A 21,765-nucleotide genomic window follows, 5' to 3' on the forward strand; every position below is an offset into this window, starting at 1 on the left:
CAAGTATTTGAGATGTGCTGGAGTAGACTTTACAGAGTGCTGGACTCTTGCATTGTCAATACTGGACCACTTGATGGAAATCACAACATTTATTTCCATCAAGAGGTGTATACATTTTTTGGTCAAGATCTTGTATTGACAATGCAAAAGTCAAGCACTCTGTAAAGTCTATCAGTACTCAGAGGAATGATTCTTCATGTCCCTCCAAACCATTCTTTCACAATGTTTTTCTTTTACCAAGGATATTGTAGAAATATCTTATGCACAGGCATTGAATGACAGCCATGATTAATTCAACCAAAAGTGTCCAATGACTGGGGTTAGAAAATTAAGAGGATCAGACTGATCTATTCCAAAGACTCTTTCTGGGAAAGTCTGTTCACTTGGTGGCCAATCTAAATACTGGAAATACCGAAATCTCTTGCTAAATTCACATTCAAACATATTTCAAATCAGCAACACAATCAGACATTAACTGTCCCCCAAATGTTGTTTCTTATCCTCAGATAGCATTAAAACATTTTATATGAAAATGATAAAATTTCAAGTTGGTCCAGCCAATGTACATGTGTAGTCCCTGTGATGCAGTGACTTTACCAATTGGCTATTGGCTCTTTTACTTAGAAGTACTTACTCCACCATATTATGCGTAGCAGTTTCTCCTATTCAATGTAATATATGTAAACCGTCTTGGCATATATAGTCTTTGTCTAGACATGGTGGACAATAATGGGGGATGCCTTATGTAGAATCAAACATCTTTTTCTAGGCCACTGAAATTACATCTTTATTTCATTATGAGTGAAAATTTTCATATCAAAAGTGCCATTTTTTAGATAACTTAGTTAAAAAATTACTTTCGATTTCACACTTATTTTAATAATTTAAGTTCTTATTAAAAATTATGCTGACCTAAGTTTGTGCTAAACAGAATTAACAGACAAATCCTTCACTCTTGCACAATGTTTTTAGTAACATTCAATAAAACATTTTAGTTTCAAATATACAGAGGGCCTAAAGAGATCTAGTTATGGAGGGAAATTAGTTGAAAAGGGGAAAAATACTTTTTGCATTTTCCTTTCATTTCCCAAGAAACTTAGACAAAATTAGTTTTCAAATGTTCAAAAAGATGGAATAGTTTGTAGAGAATTGAAGTGCGTGAAATCAAATACGAGAGTACACAGATGTCTCTCGCAAAATCAATTTTTTTTTGAGAGAGAGAGAGAGAACATAGCTTCTTGGGGGAACAAATAATGTCCACATCACCATGTGCCCTCAGGCCTCCATTCAACTAATATCTGAAATCTCAGATGTTTTTGCCAGGCGATCCTCTTCCTAAAGGTAAATACTTTGGATTTTTGGTGGAATACAGAATCTCAGCTTCAGGTAATAAAACAACATTCTCAAAAATCTTCTGGTCCTCAAAAGGTCCTCAGTGTTCACATTCATCCATGCCATCTTAAATAAGCTGCACCAATCAAACATCTTTAAAATCATTAAATAAGAAGTAACAGATCTCTTCTACCAGTGCTCTTTATGACACCCGTGAGCCTTGACAATCTCAGGGGTTGGAGTTTGTGTTCTGGAGGGTCTGTGATCTGAGATATTATGAACGTGGCTAACATTGCCTGGTTTGGGAGCATCCGAGTTCTCCGACAGTGCCTCGCTCTGACTACAAAGCCTCAGAGCCTGAGAGATAAACACATCTAGGTCAAAATGTTCCTCTCCGGAAGGATCCATCTGCGAGGGCTCTTCATCGATTTCACAAATGGAGGAAGACGGATAATCGGATGAACCGTGATGAGGAGAGGAAGGAGACGAGGGCAGCAGGGATGGAGGAGCGGAGAAGAATGCGGTAGGACTCCGGTCCTCATGGAGCTGGTGAGGGCTGGACAGTTGCAAAGGTGCTGGGATTTGCGTGTGAGAATGAGACAGCATTGTAGGAGACAGCGGCTGAGGAGGGGAACACGGGGAGGTGAGAGGTTCTTGAGGTGACCTGGGCGAGTGGAGTCCAGACTGTGTGCTCTCTACCCAGCGCGAGATCTCCTGAAACAGATCTCCGGGCTCGGCAAGAAGCTTCTCCACGCTGCCCCCTCTTGGAGCAGACATGCTGTTATGCCTCCAGTGAGACAGGTCCAGTATTAGCTTGGGTTCAGAGTAGTGCTGCGGCTTCCCTTCTCGCCACGCGATCTTATCCAGGTAGGACGGAGAGCCCACCTTGTAATCGCAGGAGGAGCCGCAGTCCAGCTCTGTGAATTGTCCGCAGACCCGCTCCAGAGATGAGTGGGACTGCTCCAGGAAGCGCTCCGCGGAGCTGCTGTGGGAGTATTTGCGAGGGTCAACCTGAGCCTCCTCGATGTGGGCCGTCGAGCTCGCTCGTGGATCTCTTTGAACTTCGTCGTCTTCTGCCTCTCCCAGCTCTGAGACGCTCTGCATGCACCCACACTGCTCCTGCGGCCGCCAATAAACGTCTGACGACAGGCTCCCGTCGTACCTGGAAAAAGTGCACACAGTTTTAGCATACATATGAACGTTTCGTGTGCAAAGTATAAAGAAGTGCATATTAGCAATTAGTCACAGCATTGTTTAAAGGAATGTTTTAGGTTAAAAACACCTGCATATCTTTTGCCACAATTTTTTTTAATTACATTAATAAACTTGGAAGTGTATAGGGTAAGACATTGCGCAACCAGCATCTATGATAAAAAATGTTATCATGCACACTGTGTTAGTACATTTATATATAAAAACAAACATTAAATATCAAAAGTATGATTTCTGAAGGATCATGTGACACTGAAGACTGGAATAATGATGCTGAAAATTCAGCTTGGCAGTTACAGGAGTACATATATTAAAATATATATAAAAAAAAAATTTAATCGTAATAATTTCAGGCTGCACATTACACGTTAACAGTCGATCAGTGTGATCAAATCAATCAGTAAACTTGTCGCCTATCGAATACTTCTGTCCTGACTGTGAGAGCATTACCTAAACCACACATTTTGTTTTCTCAAACAGAGAAAAGAGTCAAGTGGTGGTAATGAAGAAGACCGTCTGCGGCATCCACATTAATTTCCTTTAAACATCAGCATTTATACACTTTGCTAATATTTGCTAATATGATGTTTCAAAAGTTCATTCCTGATCTTTGGTCTAAGCTAGCAAGCTTTTTCACCTCTCACTGTTGGTTCTGATCCGTAAAGGAAGACTTTGTTTCAGATGTGCCCATATGGATACATAGAAGATAACAATGACATTCTTATTAAGCTGTCACAGAGTCCGCTATGAGATTTAATTATGCAGGGGTTTAATAAGTTTCTATATTTGAACAGCATTCTACGTCACTGGAAGGTCTTCTGGGCATTTCAGTGTAAATTGCCTTTTACATGACCCTTGTTTTCACTCTTCCAGCGCATATACCCACAAACTTTTAACAATTAAACTTTTAGCATTAAAGAGCATCAAAGAACAACGGCAGACTTTAATTGGCTCTTTCAAAACTGGAATTAGTTTCATTATGCTATAGTACCACAAGTTCTGCACTTTATTGGGTCCACAAATCTGTTTCTTTCTGACAAACTGTTATTGCACGATGCACCCGTAGGGTAACAAACCCATTTCTTTGCAAAAACATGTTGCATATAAGATGGTAAACTGCCTAATAATAAAGTTGCAACAAACCAATAAAAGCTTTATCTTGGTCATATTATGTCCTGGAATTCATATTAAAATAGTTTTCTGACTTTGTAGTGTACATAGTTTGTAGGAAAAGAAAGAGACTGTTTTCAGGAAGAGACCTTCAAAACACAAAAATACAGAGTCATGTAAAATATTTTGTTTATTTGTTATGAGAAATATATTTGTTGCCTAAAAGCAGCTAGTGTTGTAACGAAACTGGAATTTCTAACTTTGATACGATAATCGATACCATAGGAGAAACTGCCATATGGACATTTTTATGATTATCTCAGAATCTTTTTAGAATGTGGGTAATTTGTCCCAAATAGCTTACACACTAAGCTACAGGCTTTATTTGGAACTCTGATCTAAATTTACAAAAAAGGACAAGTAAACAGTCAGTAATAATATAAGAACAAATGGACAAATTGCAAACGATAGCACAAAAAAAAAAATAGAATAGAGAAACAAATGAAATGAACACCACTTTAAGTGTCTCAGTGGGTCTAACAGTAGTATTTGGGTAAGAAGTATACAGAAATTAAATTAATTAATTAATTGATTGATTATATATTACATTAAGTCTTATATTTAGTTGTTTTAGTGTTCTGAAATCAAAGTCTTGATTAATTTCTTTCCATTGTCATCGTCACATACACATACTATGTATTATTTATTCTAATTAATATTATTATTATTCATTATATTAATTATAATTTTTATTTTAGTTTAAGGTCCATGCTAGAAATACAACATGAATAAACCCTTGGAGTGTGGATTCTACTTTAAAAAGTGTGGATTCTACTTAATTTGAAACTTTAAATGAACTACTAGCTATATAGATTTAACGTCATTCTTTCTAAAAGAGCAAGAGTTTCTGTTTTTTCTATTGTCGTTGGTCTGTGTCAGCAGCAGTGGAACTGTGAGTGTCAGGAAAACTGTAACAAATGACACAGCTCTGGGTGTTGATAAGTCAGAGTGGCTCATGTGTGACATGTGAGAGGTGTACCTGTCCCAGTGGGAGCTGAGCGCATGACCGTGCTCAGTGACCACACTGTCCTCTAACTCGTCCTCTATGCGGAACGGCTGCAGGGAGACAGGCTCATCCTGAGGACACGAGTATCTCTGCAGGTATGAATGAGACAAAGCCGCTTCTGCTGTCAGCCGGTCCATGGGATTAAAGGTGAGGATACACTCCAAGAAATCAATGCCTGAAATGTAGATTCAGCGAGTGAAATTGTTGATGCATCACAGAATCACATATTTAAAAATATAATAATATATGCTTAGCTTACCTTTCTCCTCCACCTCTGGCAGTAGTTCTCTGAGTGACCTTTTGACCTCCCACCCTTGACCTACAAAAGAGGGCATGACCTTCAGCAGTTCCTGTCTGTCTTCCTCTCTAATAACAGGCACAGTGTCCAAAATCAGCTGCATCTGCTCCAGCTCATGAGCACCTTAGAGAAGAGAAACAAACAGAGGTGTCGTAACTTTGTCTGACTGCACCAGGACTATTTACATCAGGGTGCTCTTAAAAAAAATCATTGCTAATCTGCTAATATATTCTCATATCTATATATATACTGATAAATAAAAATCTTACAGGTTATAACAATAACTATATGTTACACCAAGCTTGTGTAGTAAATTATTACAGAAAAGAAGGAATCTTTTTTTAAAATCAGTTTTACGGTAATTGTTGTCTGTATAACTAACCATATTTTAACCAATTTTTATTGGTACCATATTTTTTATCATTAATACATTTCTTGTCAAGTCACTATTTTTATTTTGAACTGATGCTTTGTATTCATATTAGTTTTGTTAAATTTGCTTAAATTTATAACAATCATGCAAATATAAAAATATAGTTTAACACTAAATACTATTTTTTTTTTGTATAGTCCATAACTATTTGTTACTGCTATTTGGATTCTTTTATTTTACCATATTTAAAAAATATAATCCCTATTCTTGTCACTGCTTTTGTTGCATGTACTGATACTTTTGCAATATTGTATTTATTACAATCTTGCCAATGTACAGTGAAATGAAAATGATAGAAATAGAAATCGATTGATATGTCAGGTGGTTTTTACTTTGCCCCGTACAGCCACAAGAGGACGCTCTAAGACCGAGTCCGGATAATGAAGATTGATTTTCTTGTGTCTCAAGTGAACTGCAAGATCTATAAAAACCCCAATAGAGCAACAGAAACACTAATGACGGCCCCTAGCTCATTACTGAGGGCTCTTCTAGTCTTACCTGCGAACAGCATGCGTCCTGTGAGCATCTCAGCCAGAATGCAGCCTGCGGCCCACATGTCGATTGCTTTAGTGTAGTTATTCGGAGACAGCAGCAGTCTCGGTGAACGGTACCATTTAGTGACCATTCCCTCTGACAGGTATCCCTGCGTGGCAAAGATAAAATGTACATACACACACCGTATGCACAACAATTAAATGGTGTACTTCACATGATAATTGTCTTTTCTTTTCTTTTATTGTTGTTTTGAAGGTTGGCAAGCTGAAAAAGAATCTGTCTGAATTTGTACACCTATTTAAATATATCTAAGTAAACCTATTTAAATATACATTTATTTGATAAAAAATACAGTAACAACATTAATATTGTAAAATATTATTTCAATTTAAAATAACTTCTGTTTTAATATATTTTAAAATGCAATTCATTCTTGTGCTGGCAAAGTTGAATGTTTACACAATCTTTCAGAAATCATACTAATATGCTGATTTGGTGCTCAATAAATGTTTCTTATTATCATCAATATTGAGAACAGTTGGTTGCTTTATATTTTTGTGAAAACCGTGATACATTTTTTCAGGATTATTTTATAAATAGAAAGCCCCTAAATAACAGCATTTATTTGAAATAGAAATATTTTGTAACATTATAAATATCTTTAATGCTTCTTTGCTAAATAAAAGTATTCATCTTCTACCAAACTGTAGTGGTTGTGTAGTATAAAAAAACAGTAGGGTGTAAAAAAAAATGCCATGTGACTCAGCATCTGTATGAAGTCTGGTGAGAATCAGCTGATTTACAGTAACCCCATGACTCCCAATAAATCTCCATCAGCTCATCCTTCCTGCCTTCCTTCATCCTTTCCTCTTCTTTCTCACCTCCCACTCTCCCCCAGGACTCAGGTGATGAATTATTTGTGGGATTTTAGCAGGCAGTCTCAGTAGGGTGGATCTGAAGGGTGATGGTGACACAAACGAGAATGATATTTACATATCCTGTTTAAACAGAGGGCCTTTGTCTTCTCACTGGATCTGATTCACTCAGACCATTGAAACTGTTGACGATCACAAGCAAGTGAGGCCAACAAAATGAGCAACGACTGAAAATGAGCAATAATGAGGACAAAATGTCAGGAATCAGGCATCTTGACCAACAAATGTCAGCAATGCTGATTTCGAGCTGTCAAGGACTGTCAGTTCAACTTACACACAGAGACAGACTCGACATTTAGGATGGTTTCTGCTGCCAACTTTTTCACTGGCCAAAAATCCACAAATAGGATAAATATTTTTAGGATATATTTTATTAGATTATTATTGGATTCATAATTTATTTATTTATTATTAAATTATCACAAAAATCCTATAATTTAATATCTCTATGATAGCTTTCAATTTATCTAAAGACACTTGTGTGGATTGATTTGTGTATCAAGTTTCCAATACAATCATAAGTCAAATCTGTTTCAAAGTCATGAAATATGATTAAGGAATTTAATATAGCTTTTTATATATATCATTATCTATGGATTACTTATTTTAAATGATTGCTTACGATGGTCAAGCCATCATAAATGAACACGAGAATGGGCCAATTGGTTCCTTATTTAAATTATAGATGAAGTTCAGTGTCCACATCATCTTTACTCTTCATGTTGTATTGGATGAGTATAACCACCTGGGGCCCTATCAGTCCCCTGCCTGCACTGCTAGCATATGTGGATCCAGATGCTGCTGTGAATCCATAGTCCACTTATCTGTGATCCTCTAGATTTGGGAACTGAATGTTCCCTCCATGCTGAAAGGGGAACAGACGCTCTCAGCACTGAGTGGCAGAGTTGCATGCACTCGCTCAGGGAATGGGTGAAGGGAACTACTGCCCTTAATTCACTCAAGCTCACTATACTCAGAGGTACAATAATACACTAATGATTCTTTGGACTAATACAACCTTCACCTTTATTATACAAGGGGCACAGGAGGCAGTCCAGGCTCACTCGGTATCCCAAAGGTGATGATCAGCAACTTTGAAGTTTTGTAACTGTTTTTCCTGACCACCAAATCAGTATATTATAATGATTTTGGTCCACATGGAAATTATAGCATCGCGTAGTTGCTGCAGATTTGTCAGCTGTACATCCATGATGTAAATGTCACATCACATCCCAAAGATGCTTTATTCGATTGAGATCTGGTGACTGTGGAGGCCATTTGAGTTTAGTGAACTCATTGGCATGTTCAACCAGTTTGAGGTTTGTGCCATGGTGTGGTCACAAAGGGAAGGACATGGTCAGCAACAATACTCAGGTAGGCTGTGGCATTTAAACGATGATCAATTGGTACTAAGGGGCACAAAGTGTGCCAAGAAAATATCCCCGCACCATTACACCACCAGCACCAGCCTGAACCGTTGATACAAGGCAGGATGGATCCATGCTTTCATGTTGTCAACGCCAAATTCTGACCCTACCACCTGAATGTCGCAGAAGAAATAGAGACTCATCAGACCAAGCAAGTTTTCCAGTCTTCTATTGTCCTGCTATAAGCAGTGCAAATTGCTGCCTCAGTTTCCTGATGTTAGCTAACAGGAGTGGCACCCGGTGTGTAGCCCATCTACTTCAAGGTTTGATGTGTTTTGTGCTCAGAGATGATTTTCTGCATACCGCGGTAACAAATGTTTTTTTTTAAGGTACTGTTGCCTACCTTTCTTTCATCTCAAACCAGTCTGGTCATTTGCACTGATATCAACGAGACATTTTCACCCACAGAACTGCTGCTCCCTATTATGTTCTCTTCCTCTGATCATTCTCAGTAAACCCTAGAATTGGTTGTGCGTAAAAATCCCAGTAGATCAGCAGTTCCTGAAATACTCCATACAGCCAACAGCCATGTTCAAGCCACTTAAATAATCTTTCTTCCCCAATCTGATGCTCAGTTTGAACTTCAGCAGATGGTCTTACATGCCTAAATGCATTGAGTAGCTGCCATGTGATTGGCTAATTAGATGCTTATTTTGGATTTCTTATTTTTGACTTATTTTTGTTTTGTTTTTGAAGCAAGATCTGGCACTGCAGGTGTATATACTGGAATCATATAAGAACATATATTCCACTAATGATTCCCAATGAGACAATATCGGCTGAATCCTTTTATTTAATTTTGCACAATAAATATATAGTTTTATACAGTTAAACATACCAAAAAACTTTTTCTTTAAATGTATTGTCTAAATGTTTGTGCACTTTTGAAGCAACTGAAGACAAAGCAGCTTTGACATTTTGATAATAAATGAATATTTTGAGCAACATGAGAGCAGAGGGATGCTGCTCTTATAGAGTCTGCAATCTCAGCTATTTTACGATCAGTGCATGGCATTTTATATGAAGGTATTTTTTCAAAATTTCTCGTTGACTTCACATTTTTTGATGCGGGTGTGTGAATGCGTTTTGCTCCATATTCACTGCAGCAACTGTAGCAAAAATGTGAGCGTACAAGTTTCTTCATTTGTGATTTGTAGAATAGGATTTGAATTTGAGAAGGTGTAACTGTTGTGTTGTGTTTGTGGGAGAGAGAAAAAATCTACAAGTTTGCAACTCTTAAAACATTTCTCTCTGTGACTTCAAATTTACTGATACACATGTGTGGCTATTCTTTACAACCACAAATGCCACTCTCACAGGCGTTCAGTTCATTTGCACCAAAAATACCTTCATAATTTTAAACAGGGCTCTTAGAATAGTCCATCTATAATTTCGTGGATAAGGCTGTTTTTATTCTAGCTGTTCTTTCCATCCCAAACTGTGACTATCCCCCTTCCCTGATCATTCACCCCACCTTGTCCTGTCTCACACAAAGCTCTCCATTCATGTTGTCCTCCTGGTCTGCTAGTGTTACACAGTGAGCTCTGCTAAATAAAACAGAAGCACAATGCGACAGTAAAGTGCCACATTAATCTTTCAGCTCCTATAACATCAATGTAATTGTTCATAATTATTGTGCAATGCAATAGGGCATAATGTCAAAGTTTGAAAACAAATGGACCGAAATATGAAGTAACTTTAGACAGACTGTAGTTGTTATATTAATAGGGTTAATAGGGTCACCAGGATCAAATAATAATAATATCTGCATAAAACAAAACACTGTGCCCAAAAATGCTTCAATAAACTCTCCAAACAACTATATTACAGGCATAACAAACTATACCCATCTATGTACAAAACTTGTCTAAACTAACTTTTAGGAATATAAAATTACTTACAGATGCATAATAACAAGAACTTTTTGAATGTAGCATACAGTAGCAGATACTGCTTAAATTTAATTTAATTTAACAATGACAATGAGAACCATCAAAAAGATTAAAAGCAGATCATCTAAAGTACTTCTGTTCCTAAGGAGGTTATGTTGATGATAAAGCTGTAAATGGATTAATATGTCATTATCATAATAGCCCGTAGCACATGATAATTGATAGGAAATGTGATTCTGCTAATCAAGGCCAGACTGTAACTGCAGGGTGAACCGCAATGAAAGCTTGTAAGGCCGTACAGACTAACAGTATGACAGTACATACTACTGACATCTAAAAATTCCCAAAAATTAACTAATATATCCAGTTATCAGTATTCAGCATGAAGTGAACCACACCCTTACAAAAAAGTACCGTGTGCCCTTCGGTACCATCCCACAGTAGCCGCCTAGATTGTAATAGTGCTTTGATATATATTAAGTTACCTGGTACTCTAAACAAAAACATGTTATTGCCATACACACACATATAAATACACATTTACTAAAACTCAACATGTGTAATCCAAGACCTCAAACTAGATTAACATCTTGATGAGCTTTGATAGAATCAATATTGTCTTTTTATGACCAATACAAATTATTTCCACATTTTCAATGTCAAAACAGATTTTAAATGTTTGTTATATTTTTGCTTTTAGATCATATATCATGTATTATTTTTCAAATGATTATTACTATTATTTACATTTTTGCAGGTAAAAATGGTCACAAATAATCCATCCTTTGGTCAATGTCTTATTGCTAAGCCATTTATGTATATGTGATAATTATTGTTATATTTATTTTTAATTTAATGTTAATTAAACTTCAACAATAATAACATAATATATATTATTATTTATTAATTTTTTATCTAAACCATATTTGTTGGCAAATGTCTAATTGTTATGCTTCCTTGAATGAATGAATGATTTTTTTTTATTATCCATGATACTTAATTAACTAATAAATATTGTAGAGATTCTACAATCAATAGACCAACCACTAACTACAACACTGATAACAAATACATTTTTGAGAATTGATAAAGAAATATCAGTCAGATATCTCTATTGGAAACCATTGTAGCATTTCTACTAACTAAGACCTATCTAGTAGATACCAGTTATTCTTTCTAGTGAGTGAAGCGTTATGTGCCCTGCTGCTGCGACTCTTACCTTGTGCGAGTAATGTGGGTCGACAATGCGAGCCAGGCCGAAGTCTCCGATCTTCAGCAGCATTTGCTCCGTGTTGATAAAGATGTTCGCTGGCTTGAGGTCACGGTGCAGAACGTTGGCAGAGTGGATGAACTTGAGCCCACGAAGCAGCTGATAAAAGAGCAGTGTGGCGTGTTCAGCTGGCAACGGCCCTTGCTCGAGTAACCGTGCCAGGTCAGTTTCCATACACTCTTGCACAATGTATATTGCAGGCACGTGGGTGAGGTCACGGGGTAAAGGGTGACCGGACGGCCCCAACACGTCATACACCCCGACCACGTTCTCATGCTGAAGGCGGCGGGTGATCTTCACCTCCCTCAGAGCGTGTTTTACGCTGACGGCATCTCGCATTACCAGCTTCTTCACTGCCACACGCAGGCCGCTGCGCCTGTCCACCGCAGAGAGGACGAGCCCCGATGCTCCCACGCCCAGAGGACGCAGATCCTGGTAATGTCCCCCCAGGTCAAAGCCATATCGGAATGGGGATGTATTTTGCCAGGCCATTGCTTAGAACGGAGCAATTGGGCATTGCCTGTGAGAGGCTGGAGAGAGTAAGGAGAATGATAAACAACCGAATAATGCAATATTCTTTATTACAATCTATAACTCAAACTACAGCTGCGTGAAAAAATGAACGCTTTTTCTTGAAGAGAGAGATCTTAAATCACAGTTGCAGACTAGCAAAGCAATGGGGGCACAGTACAGGGTGGAATACAACTCAAAACCCTAGTACAGGGCAAGTGTTTCCATAGCAACATCCCACAGTCAGCCAGTGCCTGCTGCACACAGCAAACACTGAAACGCAGTCTCCCAGGATTCATCTCAACCCCAAAAACACTCCATGTTATATTCAAACTGAATTACACCCCTGCGCTGGAGTTTGAGGTTCTCTGTGATGTTTGACTTTAACATTAGCAGCAGCGTCATGAGTTTAATCTATAATCTAAGAGCTTTCACTTGCCGTCTCGGGCTCCAGGCTGTCCTGTACCCTCCATGCTCCTCACGCAGCTATGTGTCATGCTCCTCATGCATTCCCTTCAGAGGAGAAAAACAAATAATTACATACTGATCACAATTACAAAAAACATATGGACAAGTATGCTTCAGAAGTACGACCAAATTAACATTTTTACAGTTCATAGTTTATAATATTTCAGCTTAGTGGTTTCCTACATTATTATATAAATAATGAGCAAGAAAGCATCCAATGTTATTCCAGGGATAGTTTACCCAAAAATTATAATTCTGTCATCATTTACTCAACCTCAAGTTGTTCCAAATCTGTATGAATTTCGAACGCAAAAGAAGATATTTTGAAGAATGTCAGTAACCAAAAAGTTGATGAGCGCCATTGACTTCTATAGTATTTTTTTCCATATACTATGGAAGTCAATGGGCTACATTAACTGTTTGGTTACTGACATTCTTCAAAATATCTTCTTTTGTGTTTCACAGGTTTGGAACAACTTGAGGTTGAGTAAATGATGACAGAATTTATTTTTCTGTGAACTATCCCTTTAATAGTCTGACATCACTACAATACTATTTCTTGTTTTCCGAATTCATAAAGGTGAACTCAGTAAGTTGTTTACATTTAGCTGGATCTTATTCACCTCAATGGAGTGCAGCAGCGCCCGTTCACTTTTCAGCTGCTTTGGTTCTAAAAAAGTATTTTCTCCATTCACTTATTCAAAAAACCTTGTTAAAATGTAACAAGTCATGAACCAAACCAACCAGCAAGGTGCAGAGTGTGTACTTAACGGCTTAAATGAGGGAAATAACTAAAATCCCATGAAGCTTTGTGAATGACAATCAAAATAAAACTGATGGAGAAACATGGGACATGGGAATAGGTGGGCACAAAATATATATTTTGGTGATTTTTTTGTTTTCTGTAGAGATTTGTCCACAGAATCATGGTGTTACACCAGTAATTCTGCTGTAGAACACGATTTTAAAAAATAAGTTCAAATAATGCTGACTGACAGCTTCAAAAAAAGCACCATTGATTAAAAACCTTTTAGCTCACAGAAGGTCTGTCTTTAAAGGTTTATATTATAAGTTATCAACAAAAATCAATTCCTCTATGGAGAAAAAGAATGGGAATTTATTTTCTGCATTCTATGCTACCTGTGGATTTGGTCTCTATACTGGTACATATTAGCATGAATGCATCAAGTTTTTTTTTTTGTAACCAACTGAAGCTACTCCACAATGAAGCGGTTTATCTGTTGTTTTGTATAGTTTTTTTTCTCAAACAGTATCTCACAGTACACACATCCATTTAATGGACATTGGTACTTTTATCGTTAAAGTGTCTTGAGCAATAGATACAAAAAGTTAACATTATAATTAGAAGTAGTAGTAACTCATCAATTGCGTGACACCACAGGTCATGTGGTTGCACTCATTATGTGCTCATGTAGAATAGAATAGAATAGAATAGAATAGAATAGAATAGAATAGAATAGTAGAACATATTTTTCTAGAACACTGATACGTTTAGAGTAATATGATCATTTTTATTGAGATTTCTCATAAGTGCTGTTCCTTTTGTGTATTCAAAACTATAACAAAAATAAACAATTACTGAGTGCACAGAGGAAACTATAGTATAAACCAATGGGACCAGACTAGTGGGTGAGCCAAACTTTATAAATAATGCATATGACTATGGCGCTGACCGTGGAAGCGGATGCAATTTGTTGTTGAACGTTAAAACGGAATGTATACGTTTATTACGCTGAATTATTTTTATTGTTCATATTTACGCACAACATTTGGTAACGTAAAATAATAAAAACGGAGAACTTAAGCTTGTGAATAAAGCACAAATGAAGCTGTGGGTCCAGCTGAACACACAATAGGCAGCGCTGCATTCATTCGCCTTTGTGTGACAACAGTAACGCCTGTATTTGGTTCTGAAATTGAACGGATACATACACAAACCCGTGCGTAATATACCGAATAAGAGCAGTTTCACTCGCAAGTCTACGCAGAAGTGACAAAAGAGCATATAAAGCTAAGAAATAGAGTATAGAATAGGATTTTGACAACACTATCTTCTTATCTTCCGGCCCATCCGCGGAGAAAACTACAAAGGCAGCGATGCTCCTGGATCTCTTACCGTCGCCTGCCTTTGTCAGCTGCTCCACGGGTTTGCGCTATTTATGTTGGAAAAAAAATACAAATGAACATACTTTTCCACCGGGAAAGTGATGTTTTCGTAGTTCAGAGTTTGTTATTGAATCGGCACTGGTGCAGTCCGGTAGATGGAGGGTTTTAGTCTGTCAGTTTGCTGCTGCCGTGAGGAATTTTCCGTGTGTGTTATCAGAGAATAACATAAGATCTTACCCGTGATAGTGTCAACGGGAGAAACCGCCGAGAAAGCGTTCATTTGAGATACACTGCATTTGTTCGCCTCCCGGTGTCCCTCTTCCACTGTGTGGATCTACAAGCTTTTCTTTGGCAAAACTCGTCGGTGCCCCCTTGATGACGTCACGCCCTCCCCGTCCATCAGACGGTGATCCTGACACCTGCGCGCTTGTGCAGGACAAACACATCCTGTAGGCTACTTAAATGATGCTCTTGACTGGTCAGTGGTCAGGGCATCTGTTTTTATTAATCTAGTTAAGGTTTATCTAAAGTTAAAGTTAATTATTAACTATAAAAAAAAAATGTTACGTTTTTTTTGTGGTAATGTCTTTTTTTGTGGTAATGTCATACACACACACACACACACACACTACAAATATTAGCAGGCTGTATTATTATTATTATTTTTTTAAATCAGTCACACACACACACCTCCTTACAAATTAAATACGGTTATAAAATAACACGACTGATGCCACCATTTCCAGAGAACGATCCAACAATTTTTTTGTCTGAGTCTGACTGACTGAGCAATGTTTCCATTCACTCAGATCAATGCTCGTCTTTTTCTTTTTTCTTTTTACAAGATAAAGTGAACGGATATCAAGATTAGGTCTCCCAGAGCTTTTGCTTCTCTATTTTGTACTTGCACACACTCACTCCTCTCGCCCTCATTCTGTTTATGTGGTTTCAACTCAAAGTTTATAAATGCCCAAAGATCAAGTACAGCAGTTCCTGGAAATAAAATGAGCACCTCGGTTCCGGCAGTGCTGAGATGCAGTATCTCTTTGGATTCCTCGGCAGGAGAGAAAGTGTTTGGCTGCCCTCCAAACGCTTCATCCTGACTGAGGTCAGTTTACAGCACGGAGGAGTCAGTGGTGAAAGGTGGAAATTAGATAAATGAAGAGCTCGTCTACATTTCCTCTGTCCAAACACCAGAGTCAGCTTGGGGAGTGTATAGATATAGATACAAATGTAGCAGTGTAAGATGATAACCAAAGCAGTGTGTTTTAAACTCGTACATTTTTGCATATGCTTATTATCATTGATGATGTATATATCTTTATTATTCAGATGCTGTTATGAAGAGGAAAAACTCAATCGCCATTATACTTTGTCTAATTATGTCCTCAGTAAAATGTTTAGCTTGCAGCGACCTCTAATGGATAAAATTGCAAACGACTATAGAATCTGACTTTCATAATGGCACGATTTAACCAAATTCTTTTGTTTTCTTGTATTTTATTATTATTATTACTTTTAAAGCACTAAACTTAATAGGCTGGTCTCGTTCTTTAGGGGTTTTCTCTAGTTAAAAAAAATGACAAAGCTGAATATGACTACATACATAGTGCTGTAATATTTTTCTTGCAATGTGTTCACTCAAATGTGTTCACCCAAAACATTTCATAGTATTATAAACATTGAATTGTTTACATTCAAATGTACATTCTAGTGCCTGTTCATTTTGTGTTATTAGCGTCAAAAAGTGGGCCAACGGAGCATTGCTGATACTGACAGTTTACGACTTACTTTCATGAGCAGTATCTTCACAACTGTGTCAACACATGACAGATAACTAGTCAACGCCTACAATTTATCTAAATTCACATGTGTATTTCCTTAGAAATGGTGTTGATAATCATTTGAGGATAATTATTAACATGCACTTTTGTAATCTTAACCATGCCAAAAATACACTCACCAGACCAATTTATTTCCATTATTTAATATTCTTTTGTTGAGCTAAATAATTGTAATAGATATAATATACATGACTATTAATACTTAATTTGGATAGCAGCACAAAAAAAAAAAAACTGAATATGACAATGTAGAAACTAAAGCACACAGAAATGCATAAAACCCTTAAAAATGAAGTGCATCTATCAACTCAAAAGTTTGATCTAATATACACTTGGTAAAGTGCTGCTATAGTAACATTTCCTAAAACTTTGTGGAGTTGGGTGTAATATTTTATAAACCTATTTGGTAGGAAAACATTAACCATCAAAACTACTTCAAAATGTCACGTTTTTTTTCAAACCCTCTGTGATAATTTGATAACGTTCTGTGTTTTTTTTGGCCACACACACCACTGTGGCTCCTGTCAGCATATATTGTTCAAACCAAAAGATATTAAAATTAACTTTTTTCTTTTCCTTATACAGCAAGTTCAGAATACTGTCACATCTTCAAACATCTATTCTTTATGGTGCCAGTGAGGCTGTATGTAGCTGCACAGTATTGAGAAAACAGAGACTGTCCCAAGAGAGGGATTCAGATTTTACTATGACGCATACAGAGGCTGATAGTCATTCTTCTTGCTTCGGCAGGTGATGACACAAATGCTGAGCATCCCAAAAAACTGAAAAAGAGAGAGAAACACAAGTTGTTGAAAACTCATTGTCAGATAAACAAGTATAATAATGAGACTAAAATTAACTGATGTACCTTTATGATGGCAAATCCCAGGATGACCAACATTGCATAACTAAGCACATCCTGAAGCAGCTGCTCCAGTTTAGCTTCACATCCCTGTAGGAACAACAGAGTGGGTTTTCCCCCCCCGAAAAAAAAGGTTTAAAAACAATTACATATTTCAAGAAAACTGCTTGGAAATATGCTGATCTGAATACCAATATAGTGATTGTTAACTAAAACTATTAAAAGTTGTTATTGTTACTTAAGATGGAAGAAAATAAATATCAGATTAAACATTTAAATGCAAATTATAAACTGAAATAAGTTTGAGGTGGAGTAAAAAACTAGCTAAAACTGAAATAAATGTAAGTCTAAATAGAAATAAAAACAACTCAAACCTAATGTGTGTGTGTGTGTGTGTGTGTGTGTGTGTGTGTGTGTGTGTGTGTGTGTGTGTGTGTGTGTGTGTGTGAGAGAGATCAATAAATACTAAAATAGCATATAAATTCTAAAATAACACGGTTCACTGAAAACAATAATTGACAATGTCAAAAGAAATGAGACGCCGCTCAAACCTGTGTATTCAGAAGATCAAGTTGGGTGAGTTGACCCGTGCATTGTGTATTGTTTGCTTTACAGCAGGAATGTGGCACAGAGTTGTTATGCTGGCCAAACCATGGTGTTGCAGTCCAGTCTGTGAAGTTATTCACCCCACAGCACTCCAACTGGAAATGTAAAAATGGAGTAAAAAAAAAAAAAAAAAAGATCAGGAGACTCCTTCATGCATCCATTTCCTGCCCAGTGTGTCTATCATTTCCTGTGCAATCAAAAATGATTGCAAAGATATGAAGGAACCTTTTAGTCTTACTTGAGATTGCAAGTAATCCACTGCATGCGTTTCAGTGTTCAGACCGTCATACTTTTGGAAGACGTCTTTCATTGACTTTTCTAGGTCACCCTTAATCTGTAAACATCACGGGAAACAATACAATGATTTAGATTTCTACATATCCCATTAAAAATTTTTTTTTTATTCAGAAGTTATATTAGAATGACTTACTCTGCCCCTGTAGATGAAGCCAAACACAAAAGCGGTCACCTCAGCTGCAAAGATTATCATGATGATGATAAGAAACTAAATGAAAAATTCAGAGAAAAACAAAATATTAAAATCCCCCAAAATCGACACCATGATGAAACCAGTGCTACCCAAAAATACTTTAAAAAGGAATAGAAACCACCAAATGGACCCTACTCTCTATTTCCGATAAAATAAACTGAAACAAAGGTACACAGATGTATGGCTCATACTTACAAAGCCTAAACCGACTTTGGACTCCCTCAGAGTTGCACAGCAGCCAACGGTTCCGATGACAAACATGACCACAGCCACACCGATTATAATGGCTGCTGGGATGATGCTGTACTTATTAGACACAAAGTCTTCAAAGCTGTTGTAGCTCTTTATCACATAAGAACCAACATATGCAAGGGCCACTCCAGCACCCTGAAAAAGAACGACAGAAGAGGTGGGTCAGTGACATCAAACTTCACAGTAATGTCTGTGGTGGGACTCCCCCCAAAATTATTTCATGATATTTACTAAAAAATATACATAACTTGATTAAAAACAAATACGGATATACAGGCATGTACAGTACACTCGCATGTATTCAAGGTGTAAGAAAAAAAATGTCATTACTTTTTACTTGATGGTTACACCACATGAAATTTTAGAGCAGTGGTTCTGTTGAAAATGGTAAAAGATAAAAGTCATATGTATAAATACCCCCCCCCCCCCCGAAAAATGAAACTAGATTTTTAAAAGATTGGATAGATTTTATCTTGGACACTTGTCATTTACCCAGTAACGGTCCTGAATTTACACAGTTCAGTTCCATAAGAACACATACATCATCTCTCACGTGATGTCATAAGGTGTCATTTCATAACAAGTAAACTTTGGGTTATGTATGACTCGCTAGCACATGATCGGTTTCTTCAGCAGTCAGTCACGAGACCATGAGTAACCTTTTCCTGCCCCCTAATCTTTCCTGGAATGCTGGTCTTGTGCCTCAGCTTGAGCAGAAGCGGCAAAAGCAAAACAGAAACCCTTGAGGTAGAAAAGTACACATGACAACAGCAATAAATCAGCTTTTCAGAAGACAAAGATGCTATAATGAGAACTTTCAGTTCTCAGATTTTACTTCTTGCTGTTGTTTTTGGGAAAAAAAAAATGTTTTTTGCAAATGCAGACAGGGCTGGAAAAGATGGGAACCACAGGGCCCCAGCCCTAAAAAGTTTGTCTTGGTTATAGCAAATTTTAGCAACATCTGTGAGCATGAAAGTATTAAATTGTCTGTGTAGAAGACTAAGAAGTGTTGGTTTTCTACAGAAGTCCCCTTCGTGCCCACTGAAGCGAGAGAAGCGCACATGACATTAAGCCCAGTCAGATGACTAGGCCTTCATGATGGCACAGACAATGTGGGTATTAAAAATATTTATTGCCATTGAAATCAAGTTAGAAGCTCTGACAGTTACATTAACTCTGAAACAAACAAGTGTGAATACGTTTAAAGGCAGCAAAAGGCACTGAAGCCCTTTCATATGGTTATTTTAAGTGTATAAACAAAAGGCAAACAAATGACTCACCCTAAATTAAATTACATGCTAGAGAACAGCTCGCTGTCAAAAGCAAATAACTCAACTAAACGTTTAGGTCTGGAGGAGAAACAACCTCTGGAATGAATACAAACTATTGTGAAGCTTATAAGGACCCTTCTTCCTACAAATATAGTCATCAAACAACTGCAAAATCCACATGGACAGCATCGTTTTGTGAACCTCATATTGGGCTATATTTAGGCAACAAACAGAACTGAACAGAACTTATATTAAAAAGAAAATCACAAACTCACCCAAAATATTAAACTGAGAAGCAAAAGAACGCTTTTGGATGTTATCATTCCGCAATCCATGTCTGCTGCTGCGTGACGATTCGAAGCTAGGAACGTTGCGGATAGTTTGTGGCGTTCTTCTTTTTCTTTTTTGAGTTTGTGACGTTATCTTTCCTCGTGTTCTTTATAGTTCAGTCAGTCACATGCTCTCTCATACGTCAACAATGGAAACCCCCAGGTCCTAAACACCGTATATAAAAAACCGAATACCGTAAAACTCTCTGGTTCACAGGGAAGCTGTTCATGGCATGCGTGAGGCGTTGCCTAGGTGACGTGACCAGAGAAGATACAGATATTCGTAATGGTTGACCGATAAAATCTGTTTTCGTACAACCTTTAAGGTTTTTTTTATGATTCTACACCCGCTTAAATGTAAATATTTCAAGACAAATTATTTAACTTCTTTGTAATAATGACAGACATTGCATTGCATTTCACATGATGTTTTAGTTGAATTGGGACAGATGCACATCATCAGCTAAGCACATTGAACAATGAAGTTCGATGGAAATATATTTGCTTTAGTTTAAAATTTAAATACTACAAAAACTACATCAATATAGCATTTTCTTGTCTGAAAAGTTATTAAATTAGATCTTGTTGGAAATCATGTCAACTTGAGTTTGTCAGCAACATAGCTGATTTGTCAATGGCACAATGTGGCTTAACTTTAACTAAGTTGTTTATCAAGCTTGTTTATTACCCATAAGCTTTGAAAGTTAAGATTGGATAGTTTATATAAATTGGTGCCAGATGGCATAGGTATTTTAAATTTCTATAGGCTAGATTTTGATACCTTAAAGGTTTACGGTAGGCAATTATTATTTTATTTTTTTTGCTATACTGTTTGAAACTCTCTTCACATCCTGATAGAATGCAAAAATAGAAGTGGTCTAAATATTTACAAAATTATATATATTTTCTGTGGAAGTCTAATGACCAAAAAAAAAAATCGTCCTGGGGAAAGATGCTTGAGTCTCTAGCTCATGAGTCTCGCCTCTGGATCACATTCTTGTCAGAGAGCGGCCCCTCACGCTCTCTTCCTCAAAGGAACCACTGAGGAAGATACAGGGGAGCCAGAGGGTTGAGCTGACGGGTACGAGTGAACTGCCCGAAACACTCCCAAAAGACGCAGAAAAGGCTGCCTTCCTCGACTCCCCAGTCTCACCTCACCGATCTCTTTGGCCCTGCGGTGGACGGATTCGCTGAACGCTTTACTACACAGAAGTCGTTGCAGGCAATACGTAATTTCCAGCCTAAGCTTTCCAGCTCAGCAGCTGCCTCAAGTTGCCCTGTTGCCCATAAGTCCCTGCTTCTTGTCAATTTGGAATGCCTGGGGTTCAGGGTCAATTAAGCCAAGCACTGTCTCTCAGACAGCGAATATCCTTCCTGGGAGCAGTTCTCAACTCGGAGCACATGCGGACCTGGCTCGCGCCGAAATGCTCTCTGACGATTCAGCAGCTTATGGTATAATTCCAAGTCGGGGTTTCACTCCCCCTCAGGACTTTTCAGAGTATGCTTGGTCTAATTGCGGCTGCCTCTGTGGTTCCG

General features: G+C 37.5%; 2 protein-coding genes across 4 annotated transcripts; both read right to left on the bottom strand.

Moving 5' to 3' along the window:
• Positions 1-125: 125 nt before the first annotated feature.
• On the bottom strand, positions 126-15,763 carry mapk4 (mitogen-activated protein kinase 4). 3 transcript variants are annotated; one of them, XM_079636882.1, is made up of 7 exons: positions 14,813-15,008; positions 12,420-12,493; positions 11,420-12,000; positions 5,950-6,094; positions 4,980-5,141; positions 4,694-4,895; positions 126-2,494 (listed from the first exon to the last, which is right to left on the bottom strand). In XM_079636882.1, exons 3-7 carry the CDS (start codon positions 11,960-11,962, stop codon positions 1,522-1,524), a joined length of 2,025 nt encoding a protein of 674 aa, XP_079493008.1. In that variant the 5' UTR covers positions 11,963-12,000; positions 12,420-12,493; positions 14,813-15,008; the 3' UTR covers positions 126-1,521. The 3 variants fall into 3 exon arrangements, with proteins under 3 accessions (XP_079493008.1, XP_079493010.1, XP_079493009.1); XM_079636884.1 differs by lacking the exon at positions 14,813-15,008 and adding an exon at positions 15,588-15,763 and having other exon boundaries at positions 762-2,494; XM_079636883.1 differs by having other exon boundaries at positions 762-2,494; positions 14,586-14,892.
• A 1,067-nt stretch (positions 15,764-16,830) lies between these two features.
• tspan36 (tetraspanin 36) lies at positions 16,831-20,498 on the bottom strand. Its single transcript, XM_079636892.1, has 7 exons — positions 20,176-20,498; positions 18,573-18,764; positions 18,318-18,392; positions 18,126-18,221; positions 17,833-17,982; positions 17,288-17,371; positions 16,831-17,201 (listed from the first exon to the last, which is right to left on the bottom strand). The coding sequence occupies exons 1-7, from the start codon at positions 20,233-20,235 to the stop codon at positions 17,124-17,126; spliced, it is 735 nt and encodes a 244-aa protein (XP_079493018.1). The 5' UTR covers positions 20,236-20,498; the 3' UTR covers positions 16,831-17,123.
• Positions 20,499-21,765: the final 1,267 nt, after the last annotated feature.

This window comes from Phoxinus phoxinus (assembly GCF_949152265.1).
Source record: "Phoxinus phoxinus genome assembly, chromosome: 15".
NCBI classification, from domain to species: Eukaryota; Metazoa; Chordata; class Actinopteri; order Cypriniformes; family Leuciscidae; genus Phoxinus; species Phoxinus phoxinus.

Coding starts and splice junctions, on each gene's coding strand:
- mapk4 (XM_079636882.1), bottom strand. CDS start 11,962: ATGGCCTGGCAAAATACATCCCCATTCCGATATGGCTTTGACCTGGGG. Junction 6,095..11,419: donor ACCCACATTACTCGCACAAG/GTAAGAGTCGCA, acceptor TTTGCCACGCAG/GGATACCTGTCAGAGGGAAT. Junction 4,896..4,979: donor GCCAGAGGTGGAGGAGAAAG/GTAAGCTAAGCA, acceptor TCTACATTTCAG/GCATTGATTTCTTGGAGTGT.
- tspan36 (XM_079636892.1), bottom strand. CDS start 20,235: ATGGATTGCGGAATGATAACATCCAAAAGCGTTCTTTTGCTTCTCAGT. Junction 18,765..20,175: donor TTCTCAGTTTAATATTTTGG/GTGAGTTTGTGA, acceptor GTTCTTTTTCAG/GGTGCTGGAGTGGCCCTTGC. Junction 17,372..17,832: donor TTGATCTTCTGAATACACAG/GTTTGAGCGGCG, acceptor TTGTTCCTACAG/GGATGTGAAGCTAAACTGGA.